Source organism: Phascolarctos cinereus, unplaced genomic scaffold (genome assembly GCF_003287225.1).
Source record: "Phascolarctos cinereus isolate Bilbo 61053 unplaced genomic scaffold, phaCin_HiC Scaffold_3;HRSCAF=262, whole genome shotgun sequence".
Lineage (NCBI taxonomy): Eukaryota > Metazoa > Chordata > Mammalia > Diprotodontia > Phascolarctidae > Phascolarctos > Phascolarctos cinereus.
Genome location: NW_027555736.1, coordinates 187,381,905 through 187,404,837, shown reverse-complemented (window position 1 = coordinate 187,404,837; position 22,933 = coordinate 187,381,905). Strand labels below are relative to the sequence as shown.

The window sequence follows — 22,933 nt, the reverse complement described above, 5'->3', positions numbered from 1 at the left end:
CTCCCATCCAGATCCTCCTTAGACCCCTCCTCCACTCACCCCAAACTACTTGGCCACTCCTAGAACTGTCCCACAGTCTTTCTGTATATAAGGTCCATCTTGTCTCCATTAAGGTGCTCAGATGCTTAAAATCTAGCCACTGTTTAGATTTTTACAATCTAGTCAATACCTCACAGATGCTTAGATTCTTAAAATCTAGCCATTGCTAAGATTCTTACAATCTAACCAATAGCTTGCTAACATTCAGACTCCTTAAGAGTCTGCCCAATATGATGGATGTTCTAATAAACCTTGTCTTTGGCTGAAAGAAGGCTTGGGTTGATTTCTTTTGGGAATATTGTCATATTGGGGCCTCTGTACCCCTATGCCCCTAAAACTCAACAGGAATATCAATATGTATGTTGAAGTTCCCTAGTATGAGAACAAGATTTGGAGAGAAAAGATTCTATCAGTTAAAGAAGTACTATTGAGAAAAGAGGGGAGTGTCTTAGAAGTTGGTAGATAACTGCTACCAGAATTTTGATTAGGTAGTAGATATGGATTGTATGAACCTCAAAGGAGGAGAGGTGAATGAGTGAGAGTAGTAAAAGGAAAACTTGGAAGCGGCTATGGAGAACAAGGAGTATTCCAAGTCCCCCACCTTGACTGGTGAGTCATTAGAATGAGTAAAAGTGTAGCCAGTGCTGGAAAGGGGAGTCAAATCTCAGGGTAAACCAGAATATGGAAGAATATGGAAGAAGTAGGAAAGGAAAAGATTTAAGATGAAAACAAGTTGCCTATAGATATGTATAGATAAGACATTCCCAGAGGGCACAAGTGGAAGGGGTAGGTAGATTTTGTCTGGGTGGGTAGAGGGGCATGAGAATAAGGAATTGGGTAGTGGGGAATGGGTTTGGATGATGACCTACAAGGAGTTCAGAAACATTGGCTTGTGGAGGTATGACAAAGTGGAGGGTTGTTAATCATTAAGGGAAGAAATTAGATTTTCGAAGTCAAATAGTGTTCTGACATAAGGGTGGAGTCCTTTCACAGTCTTGGGCAATTCAGGCAAGGAGGATAAGAACTTGGAGCAGGAGTGATTCAAGAATCCTCAGAGAAGATATAGTGGAGACCTAGGAAAACAACCTCTCATCTTCCATTGAGTCAGTATTATGCAAAAATTACTTTGTATTTAGTATGTATGTGTTTTGCATTTATCACTGAGTGTACATTCATGTCAACCTCTCCTCTCTCCTTTCTAGGTTTTCATGTACTTCTGTCTCCTAGTTCTCTTGTTTGATCACTCATCTCCTTTTCTAGATCTTCACTGACTGCCTTTTGAACACTTAAATGCTTTGAACTGGTCATCTCAGAAGTATCTCAAACAGAGCTTGTCTAAAATAGAACTCATTTTTTTCCCCCAACTCCATCCATCTTTGGAACTTTACTGTTTCTGTCAAGGGTGCTGATGGGGTATGGGCCCAAACTGAGACCTTTGTCCCAATTTGGGCCCCATTTGTCTATGCGCCCTAGAAAGCCCTTGGACCTTGAATTCTTGAAAACCCTTGAATTCTCCCACTTGATCAAGGAGATCTCTGGCATTCGAGGCCATGATTTTGTAAATTGGCCTTTTGGTTTGGGGTATACCCAATTCCCCAATTCTGTTATGCTTGATCTGGTCTGGCACTCCATTGTCTTGCCTGCCTATGGCCCCGGGCCACTTCCCACCCTTAATACTATTTAGGCTCCATTTCCCTGGAATTCTATTACTTCCTAGACTACTTTGCTACTCCCAGATCCCTCCCACAGTCTTTCTGTATATAAGGCCATCTTGTTTCCATTAAGATGCTCAGATTTTCACAATCTAGCCAATACCTCACAGAAGCTCAGATTCCCTAAGAGTCTAGCTAATATGGCGAATCTTCAATAAACCTTATTTTTGGCTGGAAGAAGGCTTGGGTTGAATTCTTTTGGATAGGACCTGCATGTTGTGATTTTGGAATTCCAGGACCCCTAACCTCTAGACCTCATCAGTGCCGCCATCTTTCTAGTTACCCACCATTTGCAACCTTACTGTCATTCTCAACTCTTCACTCTCAGTCATCTTGTATCCAATCTGTTGCCACATCTTGTCATTTCTACTTCCACATTTCTCACATCCTGCCCCTTGTCTCCACTCACATAATGCTCATCACCTCTCACCTGAACGATTGTGTAACTTATTTGATCTCCCTGTCTAAAGTCTCTCCTCACTCTAACCTATCCTCCACATCATAGCTAAAGTGATTTTCCAAAAATGCTGGTCTGATGTCACTCCCCTACTCAATAAACTCCAGTGACTCCCTATTACTTCTGGGATCAAATATTAACTGTGTTTGGCATTGAAGTCTTTCTCAAATTGACCCCAACCTACCTTTCTAGCTTTATTCTGTTTATTCCTTTCCAGGATTATTTCAGTCTAGTCAAGCTGGATTTCTTATTATTTCTCATAGACGTCACCCTATCTAGTTTCTGTGATTTTGCACTGGCTATTTCTCTTGCTGGAATACACACCCTCCTCACTTATTCCTCCTCGAATACCTTCCTTCAAGACTCAACTCAAGCACTAACTTGTCTCCTAAGCCTTTTCTCATATCAATGTAATTTTGGTGTATGTATGTATTTATGTATGTATGTGTGCACACACACATTCACATACGTATTTCATTTTTGTCTTCGTATTCCAAGCACATAGCACAGTACCTGAAACACTAAAGACACTTAAATGCTTTGTGATTAAATGAAATATTAAGAGACATATTTAAAATTAGCTGGTGATACAACTTATTTCTGAGAAGATAACACTCCCTTCTAACCTCTGCCTCTTTAAAGTCCTATGTTGTTTCCGAGTTCAGCTCAAATACCACTTCCTACAGAACTTTCCAGATGCCCTCTTCCTTAGCTGCTGGTATCCCCTCAAATTACTTTGTATTTGCGGAGTATTTTGTATTTACTTTTACAAGTACATGTTCTTTCTCCTGATAGAATGTAAACTTCTTGTGGGACAGGGCTGTTTTGTTTTTGGCTTTAAATCTCCAATTCTTTTTTTCATTAATTTAGTTTATCTTTTTTAAATTAATTTATTTTTATTTATCAACAATCACTTCCACAAGCTGTTGAGTTTTAAATTTTTCTCCCCCTCCCACCCCAAGACAGCTGGAAAACTAATATAGGTTATACATATACATTCCTATTAAACATATTTTCACATTAGTAATGTTTTAAGTAAGAATTAGAACTAATAGGAGGAATCACCAGAAAGAGGAAACAAAACAAAACAGAAGGAAAAAAATAGCAAATAGTTTGCTTTGATCTGCATTTAAACTCCATAGTTCTTTCTGTGGATGTGGATAGAATTTTCCATCATGAAACCTTTGGAGATGTCTTAGATCCTTGCATTGCTGAGGAAGGGCTAAGTCTATCAATGTTAGTCATGGCACAACGTGGCTGTTACTGTGTACACATTCTCCTGGTTCTGCTCACTTCCCTCAGCATCAGTCCATACAAGTCTTTCCAGGATTTTCTGAAGTCTGCCTGCTCATCATTTCTTATAGCACAGTAGTATTCCATCACATTCATGTACCACAACTTGTTCTGCCATTCCCCAATTCATGGGCATTCTCTCATAAATCTCCAACTCTTAAAAAAAAAGTGCCTGGCCCATAAGTATTCAGTTAATAAATGTTTGGTGAAGCTACGCATCATGAATGATGAAAATTTTTGATTATGTCTAGGTTTCCCAGGTGCATATTTGCCCTTATTCTTCTTCAGACTTCCTTAGGATGAAGCCCCATGATTACTCTTTAAAGCAATTCATCCTTTGCACATTTTCTCTCTCAGGTGTCAGGAGAGTACACACAGCATTTCCTGTTGTGGATGAATACTGAGGACTTGTGATGTCATGGATACTTAAGTGGAAAAGTTTCTTAGAGACTTCTGGAAGGGGCACACTTTACACTGCAAGTTCACAGTTAACTTAGGGAGAAGGGTCTGTCCTGTGATTTCACTGAAATAGAGATCTCTGCCTCCGGAAAATTCGTTCTACCAAAGTCGATCTCCTATTACTCTTATAGAGCCGCCCGGGGGGCAGTGAAAAGCTTAAATTACTTGCCCAAGGTCACAGGACCTGTAAGTGTGCAGAAGCTGAATTTGAACTCAAATCTTGTGGACTCCAAGGTCTATCAACTTTATCAACTACGCAAGCAACCTCTTGTACAATTAAGTAAAAACTACAAAATATATATTATGTTCCAAGTTATTTGTTGGGAGGTGGAGAAGGGAGAAGAACTGAAGGTGATAAAAAATGCCTTGTGTGGGTTTTCTTTTTGGGGGATGGGGTAGAGGATGAGGGTAAGGAAGACCTTAGGGACCCTGCCCAGAACTGGGACCAGGTTGGGGGCGGAGTCAGGCCAGGGAGCACGGAGAGGACTCAGAAGGGGAGGAGGGAGGGAGAGAGACCTGTAGAGCAGGCGCTGAAAACAAATTTCGCTTTTGCCTACACCTGCCTCTGCTTAAACGAAACTGCAGCCTGAGGAAGCCCGGTGCCTCATAGGGAGGGATGCTCTTCCGCCTTTCTTCCCAGCTCTAGCCCCTTCCCTCTCGGTTCCTTCACGTCTTTTCTTTTTTTCCAGGTAGAATCTTCTTGTCCCGCCCCCGCCTCCCTCTCCCCGCCCCCCACCCCCTGGTTGTGCATTGTTCGCGCTCGCGTTTTTAAATAAAGCTTTTGGCAGCGCCTGGAAGGCTAAGTGAGAGGATAGCGGTGACCAAATGTGCGAGCGCAGGCGTGGCGGCTCGCGCATGCGTGGCGGCGGCGGTGGCGGCTGCGGGGCCCGGCGGGGAGAGAGGGTCCGGGAGCGGGCCACCGGACCCCAGCAGGAGGCCAGGGCCGGGGGTGGTGAGGCCCTCCTCGCCAGGGCCTCGGCGGCGCGATGGAGTAAAGGAAGTCGAGTGTGAGTACCGAGGGGTCGGGCCGGGTCGGGTGGGCTAGCTGGGGCAGCGGGCCGGGGGCCTGCTCCCCTTGGGAGGCTTCCCAGTCTCCAGTATCCCCGCCTACCGCCAGCCCGGCCGGGCCCCGGTTTACGGGCCCGGTCGGGCTTCTTCTGGCTCCGAGGTTCGGATTTTCTCGGGGACTGCTGGAAAGGCAGCCCCGCAGCATTGGCTCTGGGGGACCTCCGAGGCTTTGCTTCTCCTGGAAACCCGGAAGGGTCACCGAAGAGCTTCTGTTTTCCCTTCTGTCATAGAGGCAGGAGAATCTGTTCGTTTAGGGTCATGACATCAAATATTGAGCCCTGGAAGGGACCTTAGAGGTCATCTAGTCTGACCTTCCTCATTTTACAGCGCCTCAGAGGCTGAAAGGTTGGTGTAGGTAGCAAGAATTAGGACTCAGATGCAGGTCCTTCAACTGCGAATACACTGTGCACCAAGTTGCTACCCATACTTCTGGATACCGTTGCTCTCCCTGCTCTGGATCTCAATCTGTCTTTCAAGGAGTAATTCTGGTCAGTATTTGCACGTCGCTTTTATACTTACCTTAGAATAGTTTAACCACGATTTCGTTTTAGAGTTGAGCTTCCTGGTTTGGAGATTTCATAAGAGTCTGCATTTTGGAAATGTCCGTATAAATAAGTTTTCCATAAGATCCTCTTGGAGAAACACTAAGTTTTAGTAAACTAATTACAAGAATTAGAATGGCTGTGTTGGCAAGAAAAATCAATATAGAGAAGTTTAAAAAATAAAACATATCCAGTGTAAAATCTTTAGGACTTGAACACATCTGTGCAAAATGAAATTATAAAAGTAATGAACTTCTAAATAGAGATACTTCTATGTAGTTTTTTAGTCTAGTCTCTTTAGTTTTAGCATGTAACCTTGTTGAAACTTGGATTTTACTTGATTCTTAGGCTGTTGTGGGTCATTATAATGTGAGGTTCCATTGCAGAGGTAAAAGGATACTCTTGACTCAGTTTTGCATTGTGCTATTTCCTTTCTGAACTGGTTAATTCTGAGACTGGGTATGGTAATATGTAAATAATGTGGAACTTGAATATACTGTTGGTTGTTAAATATGACTTGTGCCTGTAATCAGAGCTAAGGGAGTTTTCCCCCCCCCTCTACTCTCCTGTCTAGTTCTTGTGACTCCATCTTATCTACTCTTTATTTCTGGTTGGAAAGTTTTGGTGTGTACCCCTTTGGTACATACATTCCAGTAACTTTGCACTCCAATATACTCTTCCCAGGCTATCAGTCCTCAGTGTCTATTGTTTTGCTATTTGAATGTAAACTCTTTGATTTGAATTTGTATTCCCACTGCTTAGCACTTCTAAGCACTTTTTCTGTTCCATAAATTCAATTTCATTCAAATAATGAAGATTAAGAATTGGATAAACAGTTGTAGGCTTAGAAAATAGAACCAAGGAAATAGTATTTTGAGGGGCTTAGACTAAGATGGCCTCAGAAGTCCCTTCCAGCTCTAGTTCCAAGATCCTTCTTTCTCCCATTATAACAATGACTGTCATGTGAAAGGAACAATAAAACAAAACAGAACCCTGTGTAATTATTTTTAAAACATATTATCCAAACACTGAACAGTATAGCAATAAAATTTGCCACAGTTTGCTCCAGGCTGTGGCAGGTCATGGAGTTTATGAAACTTTTGCAAGCACTTAGGTACAGAGCAGTTAAAAGTCTGTTAATTGGGTGCCATGGGGAATGAAATAAGTAAAAAACTTTCTTGTGGCCAACTTTGTTCTTTTTTGAATTTTATCCTGCAGGGAATAACAAGAAGTTGCTGGAGGTTGTACACATTTTGAGGCATTCTTAGTTAGCAGCTATACATATGAGTTGAAAAACGGGAAGAAAAAAGGTGTATGGATTAGCCTTAATTTAGTCAGCGCATTCATTGAGCGCAGGTATACCCTGTATTATAAGAGATGCTGTAAGGAGATAGCAAAAATAGCATAAGAGTTTGAGGGTTTGATCGAGAAAGAAAATGAATAATTAACCAGTAGTAATAGATCAATGATGTCATCAAGTTAGATATTCCCAATTATCATTCTTGACCTTAGGAAGATATAAATCTTCCCTAAGTAATTCACTCAATGCAAGAGGCCTTCCTTTAGATCTTGCTTTTGAGTAAGCAAGCACTCGAGTGGTCCACCTTTTTCAATCTTGTGTTTCCTAAATATCTTTAATGCTACTATGCTTACTATGTGTCTCTCCATTGCCCTTTGGATAACTTGGAATTTTAATTTTTTTTTTATTTTGGAGGGATATTGCAGTGTATTCTTATTTGCAGCCATATAGCATCACTAGGAATTATTAGTGTTTTTTCTTCACTTTTATTTTGTTAAATATTTCCCAAGTACATGTAAAATTTTTTTAACAATTATTTTTAAGAATTTTGAGTAATATGTTCACCAAGCATAAGAAATTTGACATTAGCCACAGAATCCTAACCTTTCAATGGAAAGGGGCCTTGAGTTCAGCTCATACTTTCTCCTTTTTACAGATGAAGAAATGGGGACCCACAGAAGTAAGATGACATCCAAAGCTAGTAGTGACCTTTGTGTAGAAGCCAGATCCCTGTCCAGTGATCTTTCTACATCAAGTCTCTTTTTACACATTATATATATGGATATATAGAATATATATATCTACATAGATATATATATCCACCACTGCGCCACCTAGCTGCCCCCTCATTCAATATATATTTGAGTGTATTCCATGTGCAAGTTACTCTGGGTCATCTAAAGATGCAGAAGATAAGGTTCTTACCCTAAAGAAATCATATAGTCTAAGCATATGCACAAATACCTATGCTATGGGGTACCATTCTATTTGCCAGAATGCCAGAGGAGTTCAGTTTTAATACAAATTATATGCTAATACTTACATTTTGTATCACATTGCTTGTTTGATAAATATGTAAGAAGTACATATTTTGGATTGAAGTCAAGAAATCCGAGGCAGGAAATTGGGTAGCCCTAGGCACAATGGCCAAGAAGAGGATTGAATTATAAGAAGGTTTTTCTGAGTTAAAAATATTAGGAACAGGGGCAGCTAGGTGGTATGATGGAAAGAGCACCGGCCCTGGAGTCAGGAGGACCTGCGTGCAAATCCGGCCTCAGACACTTAACACTGACTAGCTGTGTGACCCTGGGCAAGTCACTTAACTCTGTTGCCTAGTCAAAAAACAAGAAAAAAACAAGGACAGTAAATATTAGGAACAGAAAGGAGATCTGAAGATGGCTTAATCCTCATTAAGGAAATAAATTCTCAGGAAATAAATCCTAGACTTTATATCCACGACTTTATGGAACTAGGGTTAAAATGAATCCTATTTAGTAATAGAATTCAGTTAGGTATCACAGTGCTAAATTATAGTTCACATAGCTTATTGATTTAGAACTGGAAGAGTCTAGTCCAACTCATTCATTTTTAGAGATGTGAGATCTGAGGCTTAAAGAAGTTAAAATAGTAAGTGGCAGATTTAAACACAAGTGGCAGGATTTAAACACAAGTTCTCTGATTCTACATCCAGTTCTTTGCACAATATCGTGAATTAATGAGATTATTTAAGGGTAGAGTTATGGCTATGTTGTAGTGTCATGATTTAAAAGAAAGATGTTTAAGATGAAGAACATAATATGGAAGTCATTCTATACAAGGGTTTCTTAAGCTGGAGTCTGTAAATTGATTTTAAAATATTTTGATAACTATATTTCAATATAATTGACTTCCTTTACAGTCTTATATATTTTATACATTTTTACAAACATTATTTTGAGAAGAATTGCCATCTGTCTGGTAGTCACCAGACTGCCAAAGAAGGGGATCCATAACCCAAAAAAGGGTTTAACCTGTGTTCTACACCAAGTGGAGTCTGTAGGAACAAGTGTGCCTTTCATCACATTTCCCTTGATCAAAGTCATTTGGCTATGACCAGCTTCAGCCCTGTTTCAGCTCTCCTTTTCCCACCCCTCACACTACTGCTTAGCACTAATGAGGAAGCCATCTCACCTCTTTCTGTGGCACGAATTACTCCCAATAGTTTTTTCCTCTTATTTTCGCATAACCTACTAAGACAGATATTATACCAGTTATGTTTGTGTAAGAAACAAGGAAAAGTGGTAGACTTAACTACTTGGTGACATGACAGCAGTTATTTTTTATTTAAATTTTATTTTTATTGATTTAGTAGCCAACACAAATATTTCAGTGTACAAAGAACAAAAAAGAGGATTGTATATGAACCTGAATGCCAATTTAAAAATAAGATTATCTTTAAATTAAATTTAACAAGTTAGGAACAAATTTACTCTGAACTTCTTTTTGTTTTTATCTTAAAAATAGTTGTTTTTTCCCCAATCTTTATTTCTACTTTCCCTCCCCAAGCTTTCATTTGGTACACACCAATATATTGACCATGTGAAAGTGTCTCGTTCTTCGGCATTATTGTATTAACCTCTCTCTGCCAAGAGTCAGGAAGTATGCTGTGCTTCCTTATCAGTTTTCTGAAGTCTCTCAGAGTTAACTTGTATATTGTTTTGTCATTAAGTAAATTGTTTTCCTTTTCTTATTTTTTGCTCTTTATCAGTTTATGTAAATCCTAACAAGTTTCTTTGAATCCTTTTTTTTTGCTGCACAATGCTGTTATTCCACTATATTCCTGTACCACAGTTTGTTTAGCCACTTCCCATATGAGGGGTACCCACTTTGTTTCCAGTTCTTTGCCATAACAAAAACTGCTACTATAAATATTTTTGTAAGTAGGGGTCCTTTCCTTTGAGACAAAGCAAATTCTAAGTATTTTGTATTTTTGTGTAATGCTTGGTATTAATTTGGACATTTAATCCTATGTAAATTTTAATGTATATTTTAATGACTGCTTTTTAGCAGACAAAATTATGCACTAAAAGCTTAATCTCAAATAGAATAATCTATCTAAAGGGTTTTTAACCCGCATGCATCTACGCGGTGCAGTAGTGAGAACTCTGGGCCTGCAGTCAGGAAGACCCAAGTTCAGATGTGGCTCCAGACACTTAATAGTTTTGTAATACTAGGCAAGTCACTTAACGTCTCTTGTCTTCCTCATTTTACTCAGCTTTGAAATAGGATTAATAACAGAGTCTAAGACCTTCCAGGGTTGTTGTGAGGATCAAATAGGATGGTATTTTTAAAGAGCTTAGCACAGTTCCTTGTACATAGTAGGCACTTAATAAATCCTTGCTTCCCTCCTTCCAGAATGTTTATAAAATGCATATTAACAAATTACCTAGGATTATAGAGGAAACCAGTTATACTTAAAAAAAGATGTAATTTTTTCCCCACCCAAATTCATGACCCCCACCCCCTAAAATCTATCCACAGACTTTTTTTTTTTGGTGGGGGGGGGAGCAATGGACTACAGACTGAAATCCAGTTCTAACTAGAACTCAACTAAACAGAAACTTCAATTAACTAGACTTTTAAAAAAGTTACATCTTCTAATAGAAAGTAAAAAATCACAACCCAAAACTTGGTCAGAAATACAGTTGATTTTTAGTTAGTTATTTCTAGGGTGTGTTTTAAGGCTGGTGTACATTCAGTCCAATCTAAATTGTACTTTGGAGATACATATATGTTTGTATGTGTATTTATAAAATGGTCAGAATAATGAATATGAAGGGTTTCCAGAACCTCAGTCATCAAAATGGAATTAAAATATTTTTGGTAAACTGTATTTGCCAATTCAGGAAAACAAACTTTTGCTATCTAGAACCATAAGAAAGTAAGCTGTAATCTGTAGAATTTTTTTCTCCCTTCAAGCACCAAGACATTTTTAATTTTTAACTAGTTTGGATAGAAATTAGTATTGCCCATCTCTCTGCCTTTAATGATTTATGATGAATACCATGTACTCTTTTTGTGGGGGTTGTGATGAACATCATTTATTTTACCATTCTGTAACATAATGCCTTTGGTCTGTTTATATATAATAGCTAACATTTCTGTGGTGCCCACTGTGTACCAGACACTGTGTTAAGTGTTTTAAATATTATTTCATTTGATCCTCACAGCAGCCCTGCTAGGTAGGTGTTGTTACTACCCCTATTTTACAATTGAGGAAACTGAAGCAAAGTTAAGTGACTTGCCCAGGTTCAGAGAGCTGTGATGTGTCTGAGGCTTCATTTGAATTTGGATCTTGCAGACTTCAGGCTCAGCTCTCTATCCACTGAACCACCTAACTGCTTCCATTTATACTAATGCATTTGTTTGTGTGTGTATTTACCCCCATACTAAATGGCCTCTTTGAGCAATGCTTATTTTCTTTTTTTATTAAGTAGCTTTTCCTTGTTTTCTTGCTTTATTTGTAATTAGTAATTTGGAAAGAAATTTCTAGCGAAGTGTCCCAGGGATTTCTTCTTGGTCTTGGGCTGCTACATTTTTATCAATAATTTAAGCCTAAATGCTCATCAGATTTGCAGATGAAAAAAAGCTGGGAGGGTTAGTTGAAGGTTGGATAAGATCCAAAAAGGCAAGAACAGCCTGACATAAAATAGGAGGAAAATTTAAGAGATAAATGTGAAGTTCTACATTTCACTCAACTTCAAGAACCATATGAGATCAGGGAAGTGGGCAACAAGTTTGTCTGAAAAATAGCTGAAGTTTTTGTGAGCTCATTCAGAACCTAGGTGATTATAATAATCCTGCGTTATCTTTCCTGATCTGTTCAATTCTGGGCACATTTTATTTTATTTTGTCAGCATTCTACTAGATCCCATTTTCTTTTTTATAATATTTTTATTACTATTTTCCATTTTACACCATTCTTATTTCTAACATCTCTTCCCCACTTCTTATGCACCCCTCATTGAATCTTTCTGGACGGACGCCTTTTAAGATGCACATTCAGGAACTTGGAGAGAAACCAGAAGAGGGTGACCGGGATGGATGGTGTGAAGGTTCTCAAAACCATGCTTTATAAAGTTCAGGTGAAGAAATTGAGGCTGTGAAACCTGGAAAAAAGGTTTAGGGAGGGCATAATTGCTGTTTTATGCTTGAAAGGCCTGGGTGAAAGATGAATTAGATTATTGTTTTGCTTGTCCTCATGAGGCAAAACTAGAAATACAGGTAGATGTTTTAGAAAGGCAGATTTACCTTTCATGTAAAGGAAAAACTTCCCAACAGTTAGAGCTACTTCAAAGTGAAATGGGCTGCCTTGGGAGCTGTAGTTGAGTCTCCCCTGGAGGTCATCAGGGAAAGAATGAAGTTGGGATTGTTGTAGATGATTCTTGTTCAAGTATGGGTTGGACTACATGATGTTGTCTGAAATGTCTGTGATTCTCCCTTTGATAATGTGCCTTCCTAGCAGTTAACACTTTCCTATTATGATTTGTTCCGTATACCAAAATTTATCAGAATTGTGTGTAAAATAACAAACTCTGAATGAAGGTCTTTCCTTACCTCCTTAGTTACTGCTGGATTCAATCTAATTAGGGTTTCAGTTAGCTGGTATCAAAATAATCTTTTATAAAAAATTTTTAATTGCAATACTGTTTTTGTTTGTTTTTGGTGAGGCAACTGGGGTTAAGTGACTTGCCTAGAGTCACACAGCTAGGAAGTATTATGTGTCTGAGGTCAGATTTGAACTCAGGTCCTCCTGATTCCAGGGCCGGTGCTCTATCCACTGCGTGCAATACTGTTTTTGAAACAGAGTATGACTACCTAGTTAAGCAAAAGGTATAATTAGAAAGATAGTTATTAGTATCTTGTTTTTGTATTACCTACATTTCCCTTATATCCCTACCCCTCCTCCCTGCCAGAGAACTATAACAACCTAAAGAACAAAAAAAGAGGAAGAGGATGAAAAAAAATCAGACCTATCATTTCAGTGTTTTATACCTGTGAACTCTGCCGCCCAAGACTGGAGGATGGTATGACCAAACTATTGTGTGGGAAGAGAAAAGAGATCTATGCAGTTTAAAATGCTTTCCTTCATTTTTTAAAGTAATTTAAATTTTGTTCATTCCTTTTGTGTGTATATCCTCTGCATCCCCTTGAGCCTTCCTCTGTAACAAAGGGAATACTTATGCAAAACTAGCCTACTCTGGGACTGCTTCCGACACAGTCCACACTCAAGATCCTCTATCTGAGGAAAGGAGGGAGAAGGTATCCAGACTCTCTTGGGGGTTGATGCTTTGTTCCTTATTTGTCCTCCTGATGTAGAGTTTGGTCACTTATAACCCTATTATATTTGCTTTCATTCTTTTAGCTTACCTTATCGTAGTCGTCATGCATATTGTTTTCCTTGTTCTTAGTTCACTGCATTAATTTCTACAAGCTTTCCTGTGTTCCTCTAAATTCCTCATTCACACTTTATTTACTGTTGAATAATATTACATCCATATGCCGGAATTTGTTCACTTATTCCCCAGTGTGCATCCAGTTTATTTCCAGTTCTTGGCAACCACAAAATGCGCTGCTATGAATATATATTTTGGTGTATAAGGAACCTTTATTCATTCTGTCTTTGACTTCCTTGGGATCTATGCCCAGCAGTGGACTTTCGTGTCATTCAAACTTGTTTCCCAGAAATAGTTGGACTTTTATGTTCTATGTGTTTTTGTTTGGTTCTGTCAAAATAAATCTGCTCTACCAAGGCATATGGCAGGCAGATAGCCATTATCTGGTTCCCAGAAGAGTGTAGTTTTAGGCTACTGTAAACTGGGCTTCTGAGGTTTGGTTTGGTTAATGTCATGAAGGGCTGGGATTTAGATCCATTTTATGTATACTACCCCTTTCTCCTTAACAGGTTAACCCATGTTTAGTGGCTTTTCTGTTTGTTTGTGAATGGTCAATGACATTCATTTCTTATTTATTCAACACCCTGCATTGTGGCAATAGGGGAGACAGGTGCTCTCCTTCGTAGAGGTTAGGATTGGAGTTGGGAGGAAATGCAAGATACACATAAACATATAGTTGCCATAATGGAGACTAGAATATCAGCTTGAGAGATAACAAGAGTGTTATAGAAGGCAATATTATTTTTTAGTATTAACTAATTTTTAGGGTAAAATCATACTTGAGCTTTAATGGCCAAGTAATGAAAAAGAAGGTAAAAAGTGAGAGTAGGAAAGGAGAAGGAAATATATTTGGCTGTATGCCTCTTTTCTCTCTCCAAAAATTTTGACCTCATTCCAGTGTTGTTTTATGCAGTTATATATGGTGCCAATACTTTAGGATTTTTAAGTTTAGTAATCTCTTCCTAAGAAGATTATAACACATACTTTAGTAGATATAATTTATTATAGACTTGGATAGAGATATGTGGAGAGGCTGCCCCCAGTCTTTATTGGTCTGAGTTATTTTAAAATTTAAAAGCAAGTATAGCCACTTGCTTCACTTCAGTTGTAATATTCCCTCAGCACCAAAGGAGTCCCACACATGATATCTACACATGATATACTTTGTATTTTTATATATTTAATATGTACTTTTTATGTGGTTCTTAAAGTCTTAAACTATCCCTCCCCAAATGAATCTTAGTGCTATTGGTTGTTTATAATTTTTTTTTTTGGCAATTGGGATTGAGAGACTTGCCCAGGGCCACACAGCTAGTAAGTGTCAAGTGCTTGGTCTGAGGCCAAATTGGAACTCAGGTCCTCCTGACTTCAGGGCCAGTGCTCTATCCACTGCGCCACCTAGCTGCCCCCATGTAATTTTTCTCAATATTTATGCTTGCTACCTGTTTTTTGTACTTCTTTGTTAATTTGTATAGTTAGTCAACAGATAATTTATTAAGCAAGCTGTGCTAAGCTCTGGGAATACAAAGGTAGGCAAAAGCATAGGCCCTGGTCTCCCAGAGTTCACAGTCTAATGGGGGGGAGACAGCATACAAACAGCTACATACAAACAAGATATATACAGGAGATCATCAGCAGAGGGAACATGAAGGCATTAAAAGGAATTGGGAAGGGCTTCTTATAGAAGGTGAGATTTGAAGGAAGATATGAAGGAAGCCAGGAAGCCAAGTTGGAGGTAGGGGGAATAATGTGCGAAAAATTGTACATATAAGCTATATACAGTGAAATGAAAACCTGCAGAAAGTGAGAGTTGAGCTAAATCTTGAGGGAAACTTCTTATTTGAGAGACTGGATTAAAGAACATTTTTTGAAATGTGTTTTTTCTTTTATTATGAATTTAAGAAACACGAACATTTCAACATAATATGAAACAGCTTCTGTTGCATAGTTTGACTTAAAATCATCGTGCTTATTTGTGTTCCCTTCTGGACTTTCTTCGGCAATTTCTCTACTATTACATTGATGTTTCATTATCATTTTGAGCCTTGAAAAATATCCACCTATATTTTATAGAATGCCCTTTATTGCCTTAGAACAGAGGTCTGCAAACAAGTCTATGGGCCAAATCCACCTTAACTGTCTGTTTTTGTATGGCACATGAGCTAAGAATGGTGTTACATTTTTAAATGCAATATTTAAATAAATAAATGCAATATTTAAAATGTAATACATACAGGTAAGTTTGTACAGAATAAATACAAGATGATTTTGGAGGTGATGTAGTAGAAGCTAGATACACATCCCAAACTTAGGTAGGAGAACGCATTTGACAAAGAAAAAAATTACACAAAACCAGTCAACACAAGTTGGGTAGTTTGCAGTATTCCACACCTGCAGTCTAAAATGAATATATGCTCTTTAGGATGGTTACATATATGCCAGTACAGTGTGAGTCATATGCATGTAAGGATTGTAGTGTTTGGCATAGCTGGTAAATAGAATCACAAATGTTTCTTCTGCCTTTGAAATAATGTTTCTTTAAGCTGTCTTTGGGCTTGTGGCTTATCCTGTTGTTTACAGATCTTGTCTTACACCTCTGCTAATGTTTCCAGTCCAGGTCACAGTTAAGCCTACTTTTTCTTTAGGTTGTCCTCACCCTTTTGTTGTGGTAAAGTAACAGTCAGGTTTGTGTTCTAGTTCTGGCTCTGGCACTTAACAGTCTTGTCTGGACTTTATTTTCTGTCCCTGTGAAATGAAAGGGTTGGGCTAGATCAGGGATACTTAACTTTTTTGTTTTTTGTATCCTGGACCCCTTTTGTTATCTATGGACTCCTTTTAGAATTTTTTTAAATGCATGAAACCAAGTATATAAGATGGTGAAGGAAACCAATTATTGAAATTGTTATAACAATATTTACAAAACAAGTTCATAGACCCCATGTGAGAGTTTTATTTGGAAATTAATATATTATGAGATATTTGTTGAATGAATAAATGCTTTTTTCTCTATACTGTCATCAATTCTGATGGAGACATAATGGCCTAACGCAGTTTATATTTCTTCAGCATATACTTTTATCCATGAAGGTAGAATAGAGCTACATTGTAACTAAATAAAACTGATAGGGCTACTTGACAATCTCATATTAGCCACAAGGCCACAGTGATTCATTTAGCAAAGAATTATTGAACCTCTGCCATGTGCATAGTACTAGGTTAGCCCCTGTAGGAGATGCGAAGACTAGACATATTTCCTCTATGTAAAAGATAAGTGAATGCACATGAGAGGGGTGGTTGTACAGGTAGGCGTCTTGTTAACCTTAACAGTAGCTCAGTAGCTTGCCAGGCAGGCCTTGTAAGAATTCTCATGCCCTTTTTACGGGTGAAAGAGCTAAGGTTCTCTGAGGGGAAATAACTTTGGATGGTGAAGTAAGGAAAGTTCATGACTGTGATGACCTTTGAGGAGCTGGGCCTTTAAGGATAGAGAGGACTAGGTGAGGCAGAACTGATGAGCAGAGAAGGCAGTCTATCCATTTGATGTTATCAAAAGAGAGGCCCAATCGTGGTATCATGGGAGGCACCTTAGAAATCGGGGAATTTAACTCCTTCATTGAATAGATGGGGAAATTGAGGCCTACACATGTAAATTAACTTAGGTCTAAGATCACATAGGTAATATAAGTGGCAGAGATAGTATTTGAACCTGTGTCCTTTGGTTTTAAATCCAATGCTCTTTGTAGTATACTATGCTGCTTTCGTGAAAAAAAAAGTTTGTCTTTTTAAGATTTTTGCCTTAACATTATTATTCTGTAACCTCATGGCCTGTTAAAAACACTTAGTGTCTTTTCCATGTAGTACAATATTATAACTGACAGCAAAATCTCACGCATGATGTAGTTATTAAATACTGGACTAACCTGTGCATTCAGCTGTGCTCTCCTAAAAAAATAAGTACATTTTAGAGAAACTGACTAGATTTCCAGATTTCCTAGGAAAATATTGTATTTCACCTCCTCATGTCAGTTAGCTGGTAGTCTCAGATCTTTTCCTTTTGAGTGAATATTATAGAACCGTGGCCAGCCTCCCTATATTCCCACCACTGCCCCTTTATCTTTAAAAGATAAGATTTTGTGAGAAGACTAACCAGTCAGGCAATGGGAGGAGAAGGGACAGTATTGGTGACTATAAGGGGGTAAATAAGTAAAGGTAAAGAAAAGGAGTGATGAAGAAGGGACATAGAAGTAGACAACTGAACTTTTCTATATTGAGATGTCAGTCAGTTGGGTCAGGACAGTAGTGGGGTTGTTGAGTGAGAGCTGGAGTAGGGGTAATTGATAATTCTTTTAGCTAGCTGTTCCTTCTTTGTTGCCTGGAACATAGAGGCAAAGTCTTGAAGGGGGACCACTTTGTTTTAATATACCATTGAGATCCCTCTCCTAGGAGACTTGACTTATGGTGAGGAAAAGGAATGGAAGGACTGTAATGAGAACCTGTATAGTGGAGAGAAGCGATTAGGGGTTTAGAGGGAGAGCATTCCCGTACAGTGCACCTTTGGATCTTAGGAGGGATTGAAAAATAGAGGATATACTTGAGGGAATCACCAAGATCTCTGAGACAGGAAAGTTTTTCTTTACTTGGCCCTGTCTTATCTAGCATTTGGGAATATGAGATGTGATTACTTGAGTCTTCTAAGAAGACATTAATGCAAAAGAAGTACTGATTGTAGGGGCAGCTAGGTGGTGCAGTCGTTAGAGCACTGGCCCTGGATTCAGGAGGACCTGAGTTCAAATGCGGCCTCAGACACATAACACATACTAGCTGTGTGACCCTGGGCAAGTTAGTTTACCCCCATTGCCTAGACCAAAAAATTAAAAAATACTGATTGTTAACTTCTTTATTGCAGGCAAGGTGTGAGGTCTTCTGCTCCAGTCACTATGGTACGAGAACGAAAATGTATATTGTGTCATACTGTATACAGCTCAAAAAAGGTAATGATGGGAGAATAAGAATCTTAATTTTCAAGGTTTATCATTTACAGAGTTGTTGTGTGTGTGTACATATATTCTCCATTAAAGTCCTTCTCATACTAGATCCTACTTAGCTAGTTTTTTAATAGCAGAGAAGATAACTACAGGGAGGAAGGATAGTGTGAACAAGGGAGTATAGTATATCATGAAGGACTGTAAGGAAACTGGCCTGACTAAAAATGAAGTTTGTTTAGAGAGTAGTAGGAAATAGGGTTGGATATAGAGCCAGTAGAAGAAGGTCTCCTATCTTCAGGCTGAGTGAAGAGTTTAGAAGAATCTAGTAATGAATCTCTTTTCTCTTGTAGATCATTGGTGCATAACAAAATTAACTGAGGTATATAAAAATTTTGGGGGAGGGTAAGATTTTAAAAATATCTGTGTAGAGACAGCTAGGTGGCATAGTGGATAGAGCACCAGCCCTGGAGTTAAGAGGACCTGAGTTCAAATCCAGCCTCAGACACTTTACACTTACTGACTGTGTGACCCTGAGCAAGTAACTTCACCCCAATTGCCTTACCCCCCCATGTGTTCTTAAGAGTGTGTGTGTATATACATACACATACATATGTTTTGTGCATATAAAGAGTTTTAATTCATTATCTCTTGGCTTAGAAGTCACTCTAGGTTCTTGAAGGTTATACCAATGGAGTTTGAGCTCTGAAACTTTATACCAAATTAGAATGGTGGCAGGAGTGTTAAATCCTTTCAGCAAATATGTCTAACCCTAAATGCCTTGTCATTAGGAGCTTAGCCACTGAATGATGAATTCTTTGGCCATTGCAACTCAAGGAACAAATAAAGCATATTTTAGAAATTATGAACAAGATATACAGCTAGTATAGTTAGAATAAAGTTAGAATAAATATAAATATGTTAGAATAAATATAAAATATAATAACTACGGCAACAAATACCTACATATTTTTGGTTTTACATTATGACCATTTTTAAATACGTAGATAGAATTTAAGGGACAGGGGGAAATGGAAGAGTATGTGAAAATAGAGGAACATACAGGGACATGCTGATAGGTATACTTACATGCCTTTGGAGTAGCATTGGATTTGAAGTAAAATCTGACTTGAGGTCTATTCTTGTTTTACTAACTTGTATGACCCTGAACAAGTCACTTTTCATCTCTGTTTCAAAGTTCCTGTTTCTATAAATTGAAGAGACTGGATCAAATAAAATTTCCAACTTTTACATCTCATGATTCTGGGATCCTTGGTGTTTTGATACTGCCACTTTTTGTGTTTTCTGACTCTAAGCATAAATGTAGCTCTCACCTCATGATATTTGGTGCAGAGGTCTTATAAAATTAATTTGAGGGATAGAGTCTCTTCACCGTGGCCACAGCAAGCCGTTGAAGGTTTCAAGCAGTCCAGTAGTATGATAGATAATACAGTGTTTTGAGAAGATTAATATGTTAAAATTAGTTAGATGGGGAGGTAAAGGTCCCTCTAAAGGGAGAGAGAGAGCAGTGCTAAGTATTGTTTAGACATACTAACTTGCCTGCATGTGCCTAAAACATTGCCTTCCTCGTTCAATTCTTTTTCTTTTAAAATATAATGGGTGGATTTTTTTTTTGCCCTTTTTTTTGGTGGGGGGAGGGTTAGAAGGGGTAAATGAGTGGTTTTGGTCATAATTGAGCCATGAATATTTTCAAACTGTTTTGAAAGCATAATTATACCACTGTACCCATATGAGGTATACTTTCTTACATAGTTTGTCAAAATCAGACATAACCTATAAACTGACAAATTTAAATTAGTCTTTTGTACATGTATAAGCATTTATTTTGATTTTTTAAAATTTCAATATAAGTGAAAATACAAATGTTATGTGACAAAACAGTTTCTCTCTTTCCAAATGGCCAAAGCCATTGTTCTCAGACTTTTTCATCTCATCATCCATACTCTTAAAAAATTATCAGGGATCCCAAACAGCCTGTATTTATGGTGGTTATATCTGTAGATATATACTGTATTAGAAACTAAAAATCTTAGTGTTTTATGAAGGTAGTTTTGACCTTGTGGGACCCCCAAAAGAGTCTTGGGGACATCTAAGGATGGGAACCTCAGTCCTTATGCTTAAATTCCATTTTGGTAAATTTGTACAGCAAATAATCTTTATATTATAAATGTTTTTCATTATACATAAACCATCTATAATTGACAATTTTGCGAACACATAGGGTTGTTTAGCCTGTAGCAACAGTATTCCCAAATCACTCACCAGAGCCAAATAATCCTAATTTTGAAGAGAAAGTGATTATGTTTTATAAGTCCTTTTCCATTCTAATTACTTTCTCATAATAGAATTTATCCTTGGTGGCTCTTTATTAGTTTTGTTACCTCTTAGAGGAGAAATGAAACTTTAACATTTTTGTCCTCTACTAAAGCCTCACTTTGATGCTTGATGATGGTTAGAGGTGATCCTGGATTCCTGAAGACTGTACCACCAGATTACAAGTTCAGACAAGTCCTGCCAAATTGGAAAAGTTTAGTCTATAGGTCCAGTGACAAAAATGTCCTCTAAGGACCAGCCTCATTCGTTTTTGAGAAACTCATTACCACGTTACTAATGATTTTTTTTTGTGCATAATAGCTTATGAAATTACCTACTAAAGAGTGGAAGTGTTTTAATCTGTGTTGGTGCAAGCATGCTGATGAAATCAAAATCTTTTGTTGTATTGAAGAATATTTACTTAAGGTCTAGGACATGACCCAGAAAATTGTTATAATAGTGAATTGACTCGAGTATTATGATTTTGTTCCATTTTTGCAGCAAAAGGAAAATACACTTTTTGTTGCTTGCAGGAGTAGAAGAGTGATCATTGTACATTTATTTTTTCCCCAGAAATAATACTGTTTAATCAAAGAAAATAAAATAATTACACAGTATACCAAAATATTTGGATGTAGTTCAAACAATTCCTTAGTGGAAAATATACATATTTCCGAATGTCTTCATCGACAAAAGAGATAAATAATGGATTGATTCAATGGACATATAACTAAAAATACCAACTTAAAAACAAAGTGGAAATTCTGAAAATTAAGGAAGAGAATATACTTAATCAAAAGCCTAAAAAATAGAATTGTAAATCTTTGTAGGTTAATATAACTTTTCTTTAACTTTCAAGGAAATGGATGAACATGTGCGGAGCATGCTGCATCACAGAGAACTTGAAAACCTAAAAGGAAGGTATGAAAACTGCCATTTTCCATCAGTATATCTCTTGATGCCTAAATGTTCCTTAAATATTTCAATTTCTGTCAGATTTGACCCCTTTAAAGTCTGTAGTTGAACAGCACTGAATGATCTCTATCATGATTTCTTTTTTAAGAAGCATACTTGTGAATTCTGTTAGACTAGAAGGGATAAATAGATAATAGATAAATAATAGATAAACTAGAAGGGATAAGTACAGCATTTAATTAATTGTACTTAGGAATGTTATTTAAAGGATTCATATAAATACCTTTCTAGTTCAAAGATGTAGGGAAGAGAAATAATTATGCTCTTCTTCAAAGCACCATGGTAGGTGGTAGCTGCTTAGTAAATACTTGCTGAATTTTGAATTTGATAATACTAGTCATTCATTTTTATTAAATACTTAGTATTTATGGGTTTAGGGCTTGAAGGCAAAAGAGAAGAGAACAGCTGTTAGAAATTGCATAAAATAGATTTGTCTTATTCTCTAAATGTTAGCATATGAGAATATTTTTGATCTCAGGATCTCAGTGTAAACTGTTAGAACTGACTTGTGTTAAGCCATGCTCATTTAGACATTTTGTCTATAATATTTCTTAACCCCATTACCAAAAATGTCAGAGAGAGGATCTTGTCAGCCGTTTAGATGAGGTTGGGTACCCTAAGCGGCCAAAGTGATTACTTCAGGTACAGTGCCTTGTACATAGTGGGCACTCAATATTTATTGCCTGATTTCCCAATACTATAAGGACGAAAAATTGTGAAGGCTTATTTCATTTGACCAATGTAGTTTAAATATAGACTGCTAAGTATTGGCAGTTTTTAGTTGTTTTAGTTCGCTATAGCTTATGCTGCAACTCAGCTAGATCCATCAACCCAGAGAGGTACCTACAGCGGTTATCCCCATTTTGCTGATGAAAGAAGAGTTCCCTAATTCCTGGAATTTGAACTGATTTAGAATATCTAAGGTACTAATGCTATTAAGGTATTAACCGACTCATCAAAGATGATTCTGTATTACATCTTTGCCCTTGTACCTTCTTTCCCATTTCCCACATTTCTCTCTAGCCCATACCAGGCTTTACTCATATGATATTTCTAGATATTTCCAGCAAATGAGCTACTGCGTGTTTTTGTATAAGATAATCAGTTTTTGTTGTGGTGGTCATTTCATTAATTGGTCAGAAGAAAAAACAAAATGCATAGTTTGCAGACTTGATTATCTATGAGAATAGAAGAGTTTTAATGCCAAGAATAAGATAAGATAATAATTAAATAATTATATCATTACTTTTTAAATTTAAGCATCATATGATGTTTCACGTAAGTGAATCTTCCAGGAAATTGAATCTTTACCTCTTGAACACTCTTCCCTCTTTCTTCAAA

The 22,933-nt window shown here is 37.7% G+C and overlaps 1 protein-coding gene across 4 annotated transcripts in view; it reads left to right on the top strand.

The window, feature by feature from the left end:
* The first annotated feature begins 4,773 nt into the window (after positions 1-4,773).
* Positions 4,774-22,933, top strand: part of ZNF106 (zinc finger protein 106) — an 86,802-nt gene continuing 68,642 nt past the window's right edge. The window contains exons 1-3 of one of the 4 annotated variants that reach the window (XM_078151363.1): positions 4,774-4,967; positions 18,208-18,292; positions 21,477-21,538. In XM_078151363.1, the coding sequence (XP_078007489.1) occupies positions 4,786-4,967; positions 18,208-18,292; positions 21,477-21,538 (329 nt within the window). In that variant the 5' untranslated portion in view covers positions 4,774-4,785. The remainder of the gene's footprint in view (positions 4,968-18,207; positions 18,293-21,476; positions 21,539-22,933) is intronic. The other 3 variants (XM_021009330.2, XM_021009331.2, XM_078151364.1) reach the window with 3 other exon arrangements.